Raw genomic sequence first — 14,687 nt, forward strand, 5'->3', positions numbered from 1 at the left:
CGTTTCACAGAGGCTTCTCGTTCTGTTACTACAAATGTTTAGTCAGCCAAGTACATTTAAGCCAAGCCTTTTCCTTTTCTTTTCTCAAAGACTTGGTCAAATAATGAGCTCTCAGCACACACTTCAGACTCCCCCACACAGCTGCCAGCTACTTACAGAGGAAATGGGCAGTGTGAACCCCACTGCGTAGAGGACAGTGGATGTGATGGTACTGTCATGGAACGGATACTTGATGCTGTCATCATTACAGAAAAAGCCCCTCTGATACGGCTTTATTTTTGCCAAGTTTAGAACAGCAAGGGGTAAGCCAGCTGTTGGGGGAAGGGAAAAAAAGATACACAGTTAAATATTTATCTATACGTATTATCAAGCATGGACGAAACTACTAAGCAACATGCAAAACTCAAGAGTGTAGCGTATTCAGTATCATGCAGTGCACACAAACTGCCTAGACTTCAAAGCCCCATTTACCTATCTGTCCCACAGATACCAGCAACCAGGCCTGCCAACTGCAGAAGTGAGAATAGCGCAGAGTTCAGATACCAGAATGATGCTTTCCACATAAGGCAAGTTATGAGGCAAAATATTTAGCTGCTATGTTTATTTGGATTGATAACGTGGGAATGGAAATAAAAGGGAAAGAATTTGAAACTTGGACAGAATATAAATAAGAACTGGAACGACTGCAAGGAATGTAGGGCTTATTTTTATGAGACAATGTTTTTTGAAGCCAGGAAAAAAGGGAAGAATTTTCTGAAAGCTTGATGAAGAACACTGGTTATTAATGAAGTTACAGAGTAGAAGGACAATTTGAACTAACTGTGTCTATTGAATCACTGTAGTATCCTTGCCAGTTATCACACATGATGAGCACCCTGCATCGCAAGTATAGCAAGCTGGAAGGAAGAGGGAATCCTCTCTATAGTTGCACTACACCTTAGCGGTTCTCTGACATTCAGTATATATCAAGAGAAAAGACTCTTCCCTGCTAGAGGGGGCATAGGGTTTCATGGGTTCTTCTTATTTTTATTGCTTACTCCTTGACATCAGTAACTGCTACAACTAAAAAAACCAAAACAAAACATTGTTGTATCCCAGTGAAATATTTTACAGGGAGATACATTGTGGATTGTTTTTTCCCCTTCACTTTTCCATATTGAGATGGGACTCGTATATACTCTCCAATTTAAATATTACATTCATCCCAACATGCGTATTTCAATGCAGGAACAACCCTCAGCCCCAAGCACACACAGACTGTACACCTTCATGTCCACCTACATAAAGATTTTTATAATATGCTGAAATGCGGATTATGCTGGTTAGTACCCAAACTCCTCTGTAGTTTTAAATTTGCCTACCCTCAGTCTTTTTTGAAGAGCAAAAAAGAGGACACATTTGCTGACTTCTGCTTTTAACTATGGACTCTCATTTTACCTACCCATAAAAAGGGGACATGTGGCAACCTTAAATAAATTGTTGTTTTTAAATTGTCTGGATGGGGATGTAGTGTGAAAAATCTAGTCTTGAGGGATCAAGTGTTGGAAGATGGTACTCAGCTCTTCTGATAGTTTGCAGCCCTATGATCACTGATGTTTGAGTTGTAACTTTTAAGAAGAGGTAATTAGAGACCTATTTAAGGCCCCTATTTGGCCTATAGCTTTGACAATGAAAGGGTGGTCAAGGCTCCTCTCAGCAGTGACAGTAGCTGTGACTCTCAAGAAGGCAGAGCTGCAGGCACAGGAATAGAAGCATGGTGTCTGTGTCATTCTTGATATATTTGTCACACTAAGGAAGACTGCTTGGAGAAACCCAGACCTTGGTAGGCCCATTGCTCACCTCATTCCATGGCAGATTTGCCTGGTTAGTGAAGCTCAGCTTGAGAAGTTTAGCCCACTTCTTATCATTCATTACACTTTTTAGAATTTCCAGGTTAAAAACATGAAAGGGGGCCCTGTATTTGTTATGCTGAGTATTATTCCTCCCCCTCTCCCAGTATCTTTTTGTGCCATACCTTGTGGTATTCTAACTTCTAGCATCTCAGATGTACAGCGAGCCTCAGGATGTAGAGGCACTAATCCCCATGCCTTCCTGGCTCTCATAACTGAATGTATAAATGTCCTACACTGAGTTAGAGGATCAGCCTGTGCTGTTATGTGTTGTGTTCACGTCAGCCTCTGCTATTTATTATCCAAATGCAACTTAACATTTGATGTCTGCATTATCATCATTTGATGACTGCTTGAACCAGACTCTAATCTCAAGGTAAATTCCAAAATGAGAAAAAGAATTTACCAAAGGGCCCAAAGCAAAAAGAGATGCACAAAAAAGGTCTCCTCCAACTTTTTTTTAAAGTGAGGAATAACCCTAACCAACATTTAAAAAAAAAATTGTGAATAGTAGTGAGGTAAGTGAGGTAAAACCCTCTCTCCATAGGACATTACTTCTTCAGTCTCTTTGCTCCCCCCATCCCCCTTCCCCACAATCACAACCACACATTTACAGGATACCGCAGTGAAACCATCACTTCCGCAGCAAAGCTGCTTACCATTCATTATCCAGAGACAGAATCCCAGGATTAGCACTACTGCAAATGTCATACGAACCACAGAAATAAAAACCATTCTTGCTTTTTGGTTCAAGATTACGTCAAAAGCCTACATGACCCACAAAAGCCAGTGTGGTGCAGTGGTTAGAGTGCTGAACTAAGACCAGGGAGACCCAAGTTCTCCACACTCAGCCATGAAGCTCACTGAGTGACCTCGGGTTAGTCACCATATTTCATCTTTATTTACCTCACAGGGCTATTCTTAAAGGTAGAATTTGGGTGGAGAAACCACATACACTCCCTTGAAAGGAAAGGGTAAATAAATTCTCGCAGGCCTTCAGCACCTTGCCATGTAATATATGGGGAGTATTATTCCTAAGAGTAAAACTACTGATTACCCCTGATTATAATGAGATTAGATTATCCCTGGTTATAATTAGTTGGGCGGGCTACAGAATAGTAAGGAATACAGTGCGGGGTGTTGCACTAGCAGAAAGGGAATGGGGGTTATTGGGTTATTTTGGTTTTCAATTTTATTGTGCATTTGGTGTTTTATATTGTGATTTTATGTTGTAAACGCCCTGAGAACTGCGGGTAAAGGGCAGTATACAAATTTAATGAGTAAAAATAATAAAATAGCCTTCTGCTCATGCAACTGTACATTTTGATCGAAAAACCAACCTTTAAAAAATAATAATCCTAGATAACCATTTCTGCGAACAGAGTGGAGGGATAAGGGGTCTGAGAGTAAAAGAAACAGGTCAGGGTGCCAAAGCAGTGTGGATGAAATGAACAGAGGCAAACCTGCAGCTTATCAGAACTTTAAGAACGGAAAGTCGTGGATGTGGCAAACTCAAAGCAATTCTCATAACATTAACATGGAAAGCAGCCCATGTCAAGTCTTAAGCATAATGGTATCTCATTTTATCCAGCAACCTCTTTAGCAGTTTTTGAGGGGTGGAGAGAGAACCAAGTTAGTAAAAGAAATAATCTTACACAAGTGTTTGTTATTTTACCTTGCTTTAGAATATGAATCTTCACCTATACCAATTCCTGGATAGTTAAAAAAATAAAACGTTCTCTGTGTCCTTTCAAGCACTGGTTCAAAGCTACTCTAATTATAGCTGTAACTACCTAGAAGTACAGGATCTGGCAGCATGATTCACACTCTAATCCAAGCTTAGATTTAACACTATTTTTGCTGAATGACTTCTGCAGATTTACAACCTGAACCTGCTTATATTTACTCAGAAGGAGTTCCGACAGGGTTAGATGTGGCTTACTTCTCACGTGAACATAGGACTGCAGCCCCATGAATGCATACAGTGCCACTAACTTGGCTTATCTGCAAATGCTCCATTTTAATTGCCTTATGGGTTAGTATAGTCAGTGTTCATTCAGGGAAAAGTGAACAACCTGAATTTGCTATTTGATGGACATGCACATAAATTGTTACAGGTTTATTCAAAACACGGCACCGTTTTTTAATATGTATACTCAGCCTCTCACTATGCCAACTGCTCCACAGATGCCCCACATTTAATTTCCACAACACCCTTACCAGTCAACTCAAAGTTCTGTTGAATGATGTCCCAACACTCCTTGCCAAACTGCCCCTGCCAGGGTTCCTAGCTTTTCGCAACCATTTTTTCCACTGTCTTCCAAGGGCAAAAAAGTACTTTCTGCTACAACAGCAAAAACTCAGTACTGTAATGAGGATGTCTGGTTTCTATTAAGCATACATGGCAAGTTTAGAAATGTTAACAGTAGTCTATAAAATTAGATAGGGAGGAGAACTTGATTCCCCCAAGGCAATTCAGAAAAGAAATAATGCCAAGGTGACAAAGGAGGGACAAGACTCTGGCTACCATTCAAGTCTGTGCAAGATAACAATTCTAACTTGGGTAGTATTAAAACATTTTTGTTTTTACCACACTCACTCATTTTATGGTTAGCAGTAAGCCTTTATCAGGAGTATTTTGCCTTGCAATGTTCCTTCTCAAGGGTAACCCCTTCTCTTGTACTTTCATTTTTAGCAGCCTTGGAAAGTTCCCCCTTCATATTTGGCTAAATTACAGAATAGAAACCAGGGTCGTTGACAGTCACGGAGAAAGATTCACTCAGGAGAGAATAATTATACCAATTCTGTAAGTAGGATCCTGCATATGAAAACACACTGACAGATATATTAACTTGCAGAATTCACTGCCACGAGATGATGGCCACTAGCTTTAATGGCTATAAAACCATCAAAAGCAATTAACCATGACAGCTAAATGAAACCTTCATATAGGGAAACAGAATGCTTCTCTTTGCAATACTACATACTGGGTCAAAGAGAGTGCTGGTTATCGTCTTTGTGATCTCTATTTATTTAGCTGGCTCCCTAATGGAAACCAAATGATGACTGAAGGATATCTGATCCAGCTAGACTGTTCTTCTCAGGTGTAACAAAAGCTCTATTGAAGTCATTGGGTTCAAGTGTTTAACATTGTGCTTGTGTCCCATTAATTTCCATGGGACTCAGACACACCTTCAATTTTAACAGATTACTGCAAATATGTCAAGGCCAATGGGAATTGTTTAATTGTTTAAAAGATTTCTATACTACCCTTCAGCACAGCTTCCAGGGCAACACACAAAAAGAAAAGAAAATGCAAATAAAACATTGCCTCAAAACATACACCTCAAATAACTATTTGATCATGTTTTTCCTCCCCCCCCCCCCGGTAAATGGAAGGAGGAAACGTTGGGAGAAATATGAATAGCAGAGCCTCCAAATGTCCCTATTTTCCAGGGACATCCCTGATTTAGAGAAGCTGTCCCGGTTTCTGATTTGATCCCGGAATGTCCCAGTTTTCCTTAGGATGTCCCTATATTCTTTGGAGCAATGTTGGAGGGTATGGAGCTATCTGACCCCTGAGCTGTTTAAAGGCAATCCTGTATGGGGGAGTTTTAAAATGTTTTATTGTGGTTTTTATATATGTTGGAAGTTGCCCAGAGTGGCTGGGGCAACCCAGTAAGATATGTGTGGTATAAATAGTAAAATCATCATTATGGAGTGAGGTGTCCCTATTCTCATCAGAGAAATGTTGGAAGTTATAGAATAGTGTCCCCCTCAGGGTCTCAGGCAGTCTTTCCTGCCAATGCGGAGACTGAACCATGAAGATGGGAGTGAGCCTGGAGTGCTCAGCAGATAACAAATGAAAACAAACAAACAGGCCTAAACCATAGTTTACCTGCTGTAAATCTGCAAGTCCCTAACTGTTGGTTGCAAAACCATAGCTGGTGTGATGCGTGAACTGAAGAACTGCATATTGCAGCCTCTCTACATTACCTACTTAGCAGGCAACTAGTATTGTCATTTGCACCTCTACTGTTCCATGCCAGTTCAAAAACCTTAAAATATGAGTACACACTCCAATGATGGTGTGCACAAATGCCTTTTTAAAACACTGATAGGCTCAGTTGCTTTCCTTTTGCTGAACTTTCAGGGGTTTCCCAACATCTCCTCCTCTCCTTGTAAGCTCCTTTGATTACATTTTAACAGAAGGGCAAGACATAAATACATACCTGCAGAAGTGCTCTAAAGTGGCATGTATGACCTTAACGGCCTTAAGTAAGGCAACTCAACAGCTCTTTATATCCCTATGCTTAATTTTTTTTCTTCTTAGGTTGTCTCTAAAAAACCATGATTTTAAAAATTGTATTAGATTTTTTAAAGAAGTTAACAAAAAGTTTATGGACAAAATTAATTAACTTTAAGTTATAGATTGTTGGGGTACCATAAGAGCTAGTCCAACAGACTGAATGGTTGATCTGTGCAAGATGTAAAGTGGTATCCAACACTACCATTCCACTCATGTAACAGACTTCCACTTGCACAATGGAACTTTCTCCTCACCCCTAAAGCCCCGCACCCACCCTCAACAACTATTCCAGAGGGCTGAGGGATTATTCAGAGCAGATTTGGAGGGGGGAGTACAGTGAGGTGAAAAGGAAAGGGAAATCCTATGTGTACAGAGCTCCATTCAAACAGCAGGTGCAACTTCAAGTTTGAAACCCCAGCTTGCCCACATACTCTGTGATCTTGAGCAAGATAAAACAGACTAAATCAGAGGGGGGGGGGACTGTAAAATAGACTTCATATAACGTGTTGGAGCCAGAGCTGGATAAGTGAAACTCCATTAGCACAAGAGGACCTTGCTGACCTCTTCCACTACAAGCTGTGCGCCTCCCCAAATAGCCACTTCAGAAGCTTGAGGGACCATCTGGAACAGGGGTTGATGGGGCATGAAGAGCAATGGGATGGGGAATCAGGAGAATTCAGCAGGGCTGCTTTGTGCTTTGTGCACATGGAAGTGCCTTTCGACTATCAGAAAACATCTCTGGATGCAAGCCAATGAATTACTAGAAGGTGCGCCTTATTTGCCCCTCCTAAATTACCAAATAAAAAGCCTATCTTGCATTAGGAAAATAGAATTGCTAAAGGAGCTTGGTGAGACAGGTCCTATAAATTGAACATTGCTCACTTTCAACAATATGCAGCTAGAAGCAGCAGCAATTACAAACAAGTCATTGCAAGTTCTAGTGTGTCCTATATTAGCATTCATAACATTTCAGAAATATGAACTGGGAGTGGCTGTGGAGCTTTTAAAAATAAAGACCATATGAGGTACTGGAAACAAGAGAACACTGATCAGGGAGAGAATGAATCTTGACCTTGTTTACCATTTTAAAAAAAGGAAAGATACAATATCACTTAAGTGAAGAAAGGGGAACCTAATGTGGCCCTCCAGGCCTTTCTGTCTGGCCCTTTGGACTCTCCGCAGGCCACACTCCTTAAAGGAGGTTGTGGAGTTAGGCCTCTGAGTGTTTTTGTCTGGCTGGAATTTGTCCTTGAAGTGGTATTAAATCTTCTTTGCCTGGATATAAGATAGAGAGGGGTGTGAGACAGTGCGTAGAAATCAGCCTATTGTATGAAGGTAAAATTCACATCCACTTGTCTACCCACTATGCATGTGGCCTCTGGAAGGTTGCCAGTAAGGGAATGTAGTCCTCAGACTGAAAAAGGTTTCACACCCCTTACTTATGTGATACAGCAGGAAGCACTAATCATGGAAATCAGAGTTTTAAAAACATCAGCATTTGCCTCAAGCAGCCTTTATGAGGAGGGGGGCAAAAATACCACAATATTTTAAAATACACCAAATATTGTGTAGACATTCAGTATGGACAACTGTAGCTCTTGTCTGCGATTCACAGCTGCCATTCTATGACACAGCCACTAACGCTCATGAACAATCTCAACAGTGATGGAGGAGGCGGCAATTGTGTTGATTTCTCAGGAATGGAGGCACAACCTATAGGGGAGACGTCAATAATGCTCACAACCAAATTACAAGCATACAATCAGTTCTGAGACTAGAAGTCACAAGCCTTGAGGTACAGACCTAATCCTTGTGGTCTGATTAAACCTGACAAATAAAAGGACAAGGAAGCTGCTACCTATTTTCATCAGGCTCATGATCCATCTTGTCTAAACTAAGACAAGATTCCTATGATATGGCATACTTTCTGGATTCAAGAAGGTCTTCATCTTGTCATCCCCAACTCACAGGATAAGTAAACCCTAAACAACTGCTGTCAGTCAAAGCAGATTGGGTTAAAGTAGAGCTTTCCAAACTTTTCATGTTGGTGGCACAGTTTTTAGACATGCATCATTTTGTGAAACAAGTAATTCAGTTTTACTAGCAAACCAGAGGTTAAGCTAACCCCTTTCTAGCCCTGGGAGGCGTGCAGGAAGTGTTCATGCGACACACCTACACACTGTATTGCAACACACAGTTTGGAAGGCTCTGGGTTAAAGGGACTATACCCTGGCTATGTGGAGTGCTATATCTTAGCCACTCCAGCACTCAACAAGAGAGAAGAATCACAAATGCAAGATGCTGCACCAACTTTATCATTTTTCCTCCACAAAGCCAAAGAAACTATTTCTCCTCTCACTTACGTTAACAATATAATTATATTTAATTGGAATTGGTGGCTCTGTTCTATCAATGAATTTTAAGTCAGTTGGAGCTAAAATGAATTTAGGGATAAGGAATGAAGTGGGGGCAGGAAGAAGAGGCCACCATTTGGATTTTAAGGAGCAGAGGATGCTATGGCAATGTGAGAAGTAGACGTGGTAGATGAAAGGGAGCCAGATATCTGTGCTCCCTCTCCATTTTGTAGGCACCCAAATTTTAAGGTGCTTTTTGTGAATGTTAGCTCAACTAATGGGAAGTTGTTAATTTCTTGCTGCATTACTGAAACATGGCTGGAAAGCAAATGTGTGTCCAGACAGCTCTCAGTCTCTCTACATGGTGTCAAGGACTAGAGATAAGCCTTGGATTCTGCTGCTGTACCACCTGCCCTGCTGAGTAACAATCTCCTTGTCTGAGCTTTACAGAGGGAGCCTCAGAGGTGGTGCTGGCTGCTTTTCAGCTTGCGCCAGTTGGTGATGTGAGAGAGTTGAGAATTAAGGCCTATCATCTACCTATGGATCCTTACTCTACCTAATTATTTAAACCTGCCAGGTTAGGGCTTATCACCTTTACCTTGGTGGCAGTTCATGCTTCTCTGAAAGAAAGTGCAATGCTTACTGATCTCAGAGAAACAATGGTTAGACACCTGTTCCAAAAAATGCAAATGTGGACCCTCTGGTTATTAATAACTATTAGCCAGTTTCTCACGTTCCACTCTTCAATAAGATACTGGAAAGAGTGGTTTCATGGTTCCAGGCGTTTCTCTAAGATACTGATTGTTTAGTTCAATTCTAATCTGTTTTCCAGCCTAATTTGGGGGCATTTGCTATCCTCATTATGGAACTCCCTCCCACAGGAAGTGCTCTTTGCTCTTTCATTAGTGGCTTTTAAAGAAATTGGCTGCATTACATTCACTTTTAACCTATTTGAGGCTGGTCCAGGCTTTAAAAAGTAATTTATTCACTGCTGCTATATGGGGTGATCTATTTTCCTGCTGATTTTTAGCCTAAGTTATGTCTACATATTTGTGTTTTATTGTTTTATTAAGTGAACCACCCTGAGAGGGTCACACAGTCCTGAAAAGCCCTATAAAATACCTTAATATACATAAAAATTATCACAATCCTTTTCAAAGCACCAAATGACAAGATTAAAAATAAATTACAGAATTAAAACTTTTGGAATTATATCCAACACAAATGTGAACTTTCGGTCAATTAACACCAGTTTATCTAACCACAGCATTCGCTAGCCAAAAAGCCAAGCATTTCAGTTGGGAGAATTGGACACAATTGTCCTGGCTTAGAAGCCTTTAGGGAAGGAAACACAAGCAGGGCGGGGGAACCAAAAGGAAATCCTCAGTTCTGAAAGTTAAAGTCCACAGGAAAAGGAGTGCCAACATGTTAATATCCAAAGGTGAAAAATGTGCTTCCCTTGGCAAAAATATGCCTGGTTTTTTAATTAATCGGTTTACATTAGGAAAATATTCCAGCTAAGATTGAAGTTTTTATAAGCCCTGGAAAAGCACCACACACAGCAAAAATAGCCCAACCATGCCCGATTAGCATAACAAGATGTTCTGTTAACATAACATGATGTCCCTCAACGATCTCTTGCATATGCAGCAAATACAAAAGCCAACTTCATAGCTGAAACCACCACATTGATCCATGCTATATTTTTTCTGTCATGATACTGATTAACAGTTGGCATTTCAATGGTGAAATCAGCTCACATTTCCGCTTTTAACCACAGAGGAAAGTACAAAGGGTGCACAGGGAGTATTCCTGAATTTAAGAGAATTTGCATGCAGCTATGTGGCTTTCTAGCAGGAAGCTTGGTATCTTTTGCCATAGAAAAGAGCGACTGCAGAACACAGACAGAAGCCATAAATGCTATCTGGCAGGAACAGCACCAGGCTCTACCAATAGAGCCCCCTCCAACTTTGCTCACAGATTCAAGCATTTTCTTTTGTTTTAATAGATACAAAGAGAGCTTTGGTTTCAGAAATATTTTCCTGGTAAACAGTATTCTGTAGCTCAAATCACTAAAGGAAGCAAGAAGTTAGATTACAGCAGTAGCACAGCAGAGGCAATCAAAAACCAAACATAAGAAGGTTGTGAACAGATATTTTTCTAAAAAAAGGTGATCACAGCTAATTAATTGTTGGATTTAAATAAATTGCATATTGCAGCTTTCTTAATAAAGGGGTTTTTTTACATACTGAAGCATGCACACAGTAATGTTAATAAAGCCATCTTTCATATTTTCTTTCATTCTCAGATATAACACACCAGAAACAAAATAATCTCAAAAATAATAATCATGTGTGTTCTCAGTACCATCAATTAAAGCTATCCTTCACAAAATTTTAATTTTTAAGTGGTTAATTGCTTTATCTGTACGTTAAAATAGCAATCCTGAATTATGAGGTTTTATTACAATCACATGGTACATAAACACTGTGAAATAATAATAAATATACAATCTTAGCATTGTTTCCCAACTGCACAACAGGACTTCTCCCAAAATCTTGCATTTGCATGTATAAGGGCACTAAAATAAAAAGTAGTTTCACGATATTTCCACTAGTAGTAGTAGTTGGCAGAGACAATGGAGTACATCTCCAAGGGTGAAGTCAAACTGCTGTGTTAGCTGCACTGAAGTGACATCCCCAGGGCACAAGCCTGGGCAGTGTGTATAGAGGTCCTGGGCTGCCCCCGCTTGACCTCACTGATGTGGTCCAAGAAAAGCAGAGCAAGAAATTTGCCAAAGTTGCCAAAAGGAAGCATACAAGGCACCATCCAACCATCTTAGGGACTCCACTCCAGATTTGTCTAGGGTTTACTCCTTAGCACTTCTTCCAGCAGTAGAGGTTTCCTTCTCCTAGATAAGCTACCTTCCCAAGGTTGATGAGCCCTTTCCACTAGTGCAATTTTAATTATTCCACATTCTAATTTGATTGAATTACATGGTTCTTTGATTAAATATTTATTGGGTATCTCTGTAGGTTTCTTTGCAAACCACTTAGATTGCTTTTATTAAGTACTACAGTATATGCAACATAAATTAATCAAATCATTGGTTTCACCAGCAGACCTATTGTATTGGTTTATTTCTCAATGCTGTGCAACACAGGAATCCATCACTAGCATAAGGGCCTTTGAGTCAGCGGACTGACAGCATTGGGTACAACCCTTGGATTGGGCCCCAGTGCAAATAAATAAGTTACTACCTAAGTACTGTGCGAATAAAACAAGTATGGGGGACCTCTGGTCTTCCACATGTTGCTGAACTACACAACTCCCAACACCCTTGGCCACTGGCTATGTTTGCTGGGATTGACAGGAGTTGTAATACAGCAACAGTGCAATGCCAAAGGTTCCCCACACCTGGAACAGAAGTTTTTGCCTTCATAAAACATCAGACCACTAATCTATTCAGTCCAGTATTATCTACCATGCTTTGCAGCAGGTCTCAAAGTTCACAGAAAGCAACTCTTCCTTACTCTTCAACCAGATATCTTTTTCTTCAAGATGATAGATGTTGAACCTAGGACTTACATGTCAGCCCTGTCCAAGCCACCCTCTCAATGCAATAGCTCAGAGGGTCAGCCCACTTCCCCCCCTATTCCAACGATCACAGGTCTGTTTGCTTAAAATTACTTTGATCTTGTGTACTTTCACCATGGCTATTTAAAGTCTTATCAACTGTGCAAAGAAAATAAATAAAAGGGCAGGATAGTAAAACAAAGCTTCATAAGGCGGCTTCAGAGAAGGCTGCCTCTAGATTATATAGAACATTTTATGGCAGAACATCCCATGGCAGAAAAACCAATGCAAAAATCAGTTACAGAATTCCAGATACTGTGGAGTGGGTAAATATTTTTTACAAATACTGGAGAAGGAGAGCATCCCTTTACAAAGCACTTCAGAATCAGTCACACATCATGGTTTCATCTGGAGTACAGCTATAAATGAGGCCTTTTAAAAAGCACATTTCATTTTATGCTAGACAATTTAATCTTCACACTGGAAAGTTTAACGGATTGTCACTAGGTTTATTAAGCAAGACTTTATGTTGACAAGCAAGTATTAGGCATACTTTCTCACATGAGAAAGACTTCTTTTTATATAATCTAGTATTTTTCTATTCCATATAAAGCCTGTAAAATCAGCTAATTATTTAAAACATGTCTCCACCCTAAACTGGTGCACAGACACTGAATGAAAAAGAAAAAGAAACTGGTAGCTGTGCCAGTCCATCAGAGAAAATCCAAAGCAAACAGGAGTGTAGTATCTTTTAAAGCATCACAAAAATCACAAAATACTGAACAACTACTGAAAAGCTGAACTTGAAAGCTTGTGCACTACTTTGTAACATTTTGATGGTACCTAATGGAAAGTATTACACTACTGTCACTTTTGCGTAAGCAGAAGTAAAAGGGAGTGAATGACCATGAACTTTGTACACAACATCTGAGTTACAGGAAGAACATTCAAATACTTCTCCTTTCAATAGGCCTATGGGAGTGGGTAACTGGGGACAGACAAACTAATAGCCATTTCATAACCACATTATTGTACAGCATAAGCCAGAGTTGGCACAATACTGAACTAGACTAGACTATCACCTCATACTACATGAAGAGCACCGTGAAACAAAAGTACTAAACATAAAGCCCTTCTGGATATAATGGGAACCATCCCTTCCCTTGGCACACTGGAGTTTCCATAGCATGCAAGACTGGAAACATTTCCAGAACTTACTTTAAAACCATGTCATTTTTATATTGTGGGACATAAACCAAATTGCAATGTATGTTTTAAGTAGTAAAATATTTTAATAGAATATATATAGGTGCTCATATTTCTAAGGTAGCAAAGAGCTCCAATAATGGGCATCCTAAAATGTGTGTGTGTGTGTGTGTGTGTGTGTGTGTGTGTGTGTCACACGTTTTAACAAATGTGAAGGGCAGTTTGGGATTTTTCTTGGGTGGAAAACTAACCCTTCATCCTTTCCAGCAAAATGTGAGAATAACCATTATAAAATTTTCTTTTTTAAAAAAGCCACAGCTCTGGCCAAAGCAAATGCAAGGAACTCTTGAAGGGAGAACCATCTCCTGTAGAATAAAAATCTTTCTGTATTTTAAAGGACACGGCAATTCTCCTTGAGAAGCTTCATTTTTGAAGTTATGCTGTAAGTGTGAATATACGCTAAGCAATAAGTTCCTATGTAACAATCCAAACCATCATTTCATGGAGTATGGAAAATTCCCTAAAAAACATTTGACTATGCCAGTCAAAGTACCCTTTAATTTTTGCAACAAGTGTGGAAGATGGAGACTTTGTCCAGGTTTTCTCTTACTTTTCAAAAAGCCCATTCACAGGCCCACTCAGTGCACTGGATCTGGGCGTGCTGGGGATGCTCTTTCTCTCCCCCACCCCACACACCTGCTAACTGCAGGGTGGCTCCAAAGGTTTGATTATATATGATTTTCATGTATATGGAATTGGTCTTGATGCATAGATGAGGGATTACTGTCAATCTTTGCTGTCAGCTTATCTAACTGATCTAATCTAGTAGCAAATACTAGTGTAATCATAAGGACTCTGCTCAGGACAGTACAACTATATTTTATGAGAGTTAACTGCAGCCATTTGGCAACACATGTAGCTAAACTACTACAGGCCTGCTCATGCAGAAAATCCTATCAATTATAGGTCAATTAAAGAGTCAAGGGGCATTTTGGAGTTTTATTTTTTTCACAGTAATACCACCTTGAGACTCATTCAATCATTCCCAAGAAGAGACGCACCCACTAAATACAAAGATGACAAAAGCTGTTGCTTCCAAGGTAAAGTCAGGAGATTCCCAGATGGTCCAAGGATGGACTATCAGTATTACAAGAAAACATAACAGAAGCAATCAGTTTGTGAGGTCTTATTAGACACACGCGAATACAAAGCATGGCATTAGGCTTATCAGAGAACTATTTAAATCACAGTTTTCTCTAAACCATTGAAATTTGGAATAGGCACAAGTTATTTCTGATTTTATTCATATTTTAAGAGCATATACTAAGAAGACTATACAAAGCAGACAAAATT

At 39.8% G+C, this 14,687-nt stretch overlaps 1 protein-coding gene across 2 annotated transcripts in view; it reads right to left on the reverse strand.

Moving 5' to 3' along the window:
• Positions 1 to 14,687, reverse strand: part of PLPP1 (phospholipid phosphatase 1) — an 89,860-nt gene that overhangs the window by 65,949 nt on the left and 9,224 nt on the right. Inside the window, exon 2 of one of the 2 annotated variants that reach the window (XM_083576273.1) lies at positions 157 to 311. The exons of the other annotated variant lie outside the window; for it this stretch is intronic. Within the exon in view, the coding sequence (XP_083432399.1) occupies positions 157 to 311 (155 nt within the window). The remainder of the gene's footprint in view (positions 1 to 156; positions 312 to 14,687) is intronic. 2 annotated transcript variants of the gene reach the window in all.

This window comes from Podarcis filfolensis, assembly GCF_964270895.1.
Source record: "Podarcis filfolensis genome assembly, chromosome: 11".
In the NCBI taxonomy this organism is placed as follows: Eukaryota; Metazoa; Chordata; class Lepidosauria; order Squamata; family Lacertidae; genus Podarcis; species Podarcis filfolensis.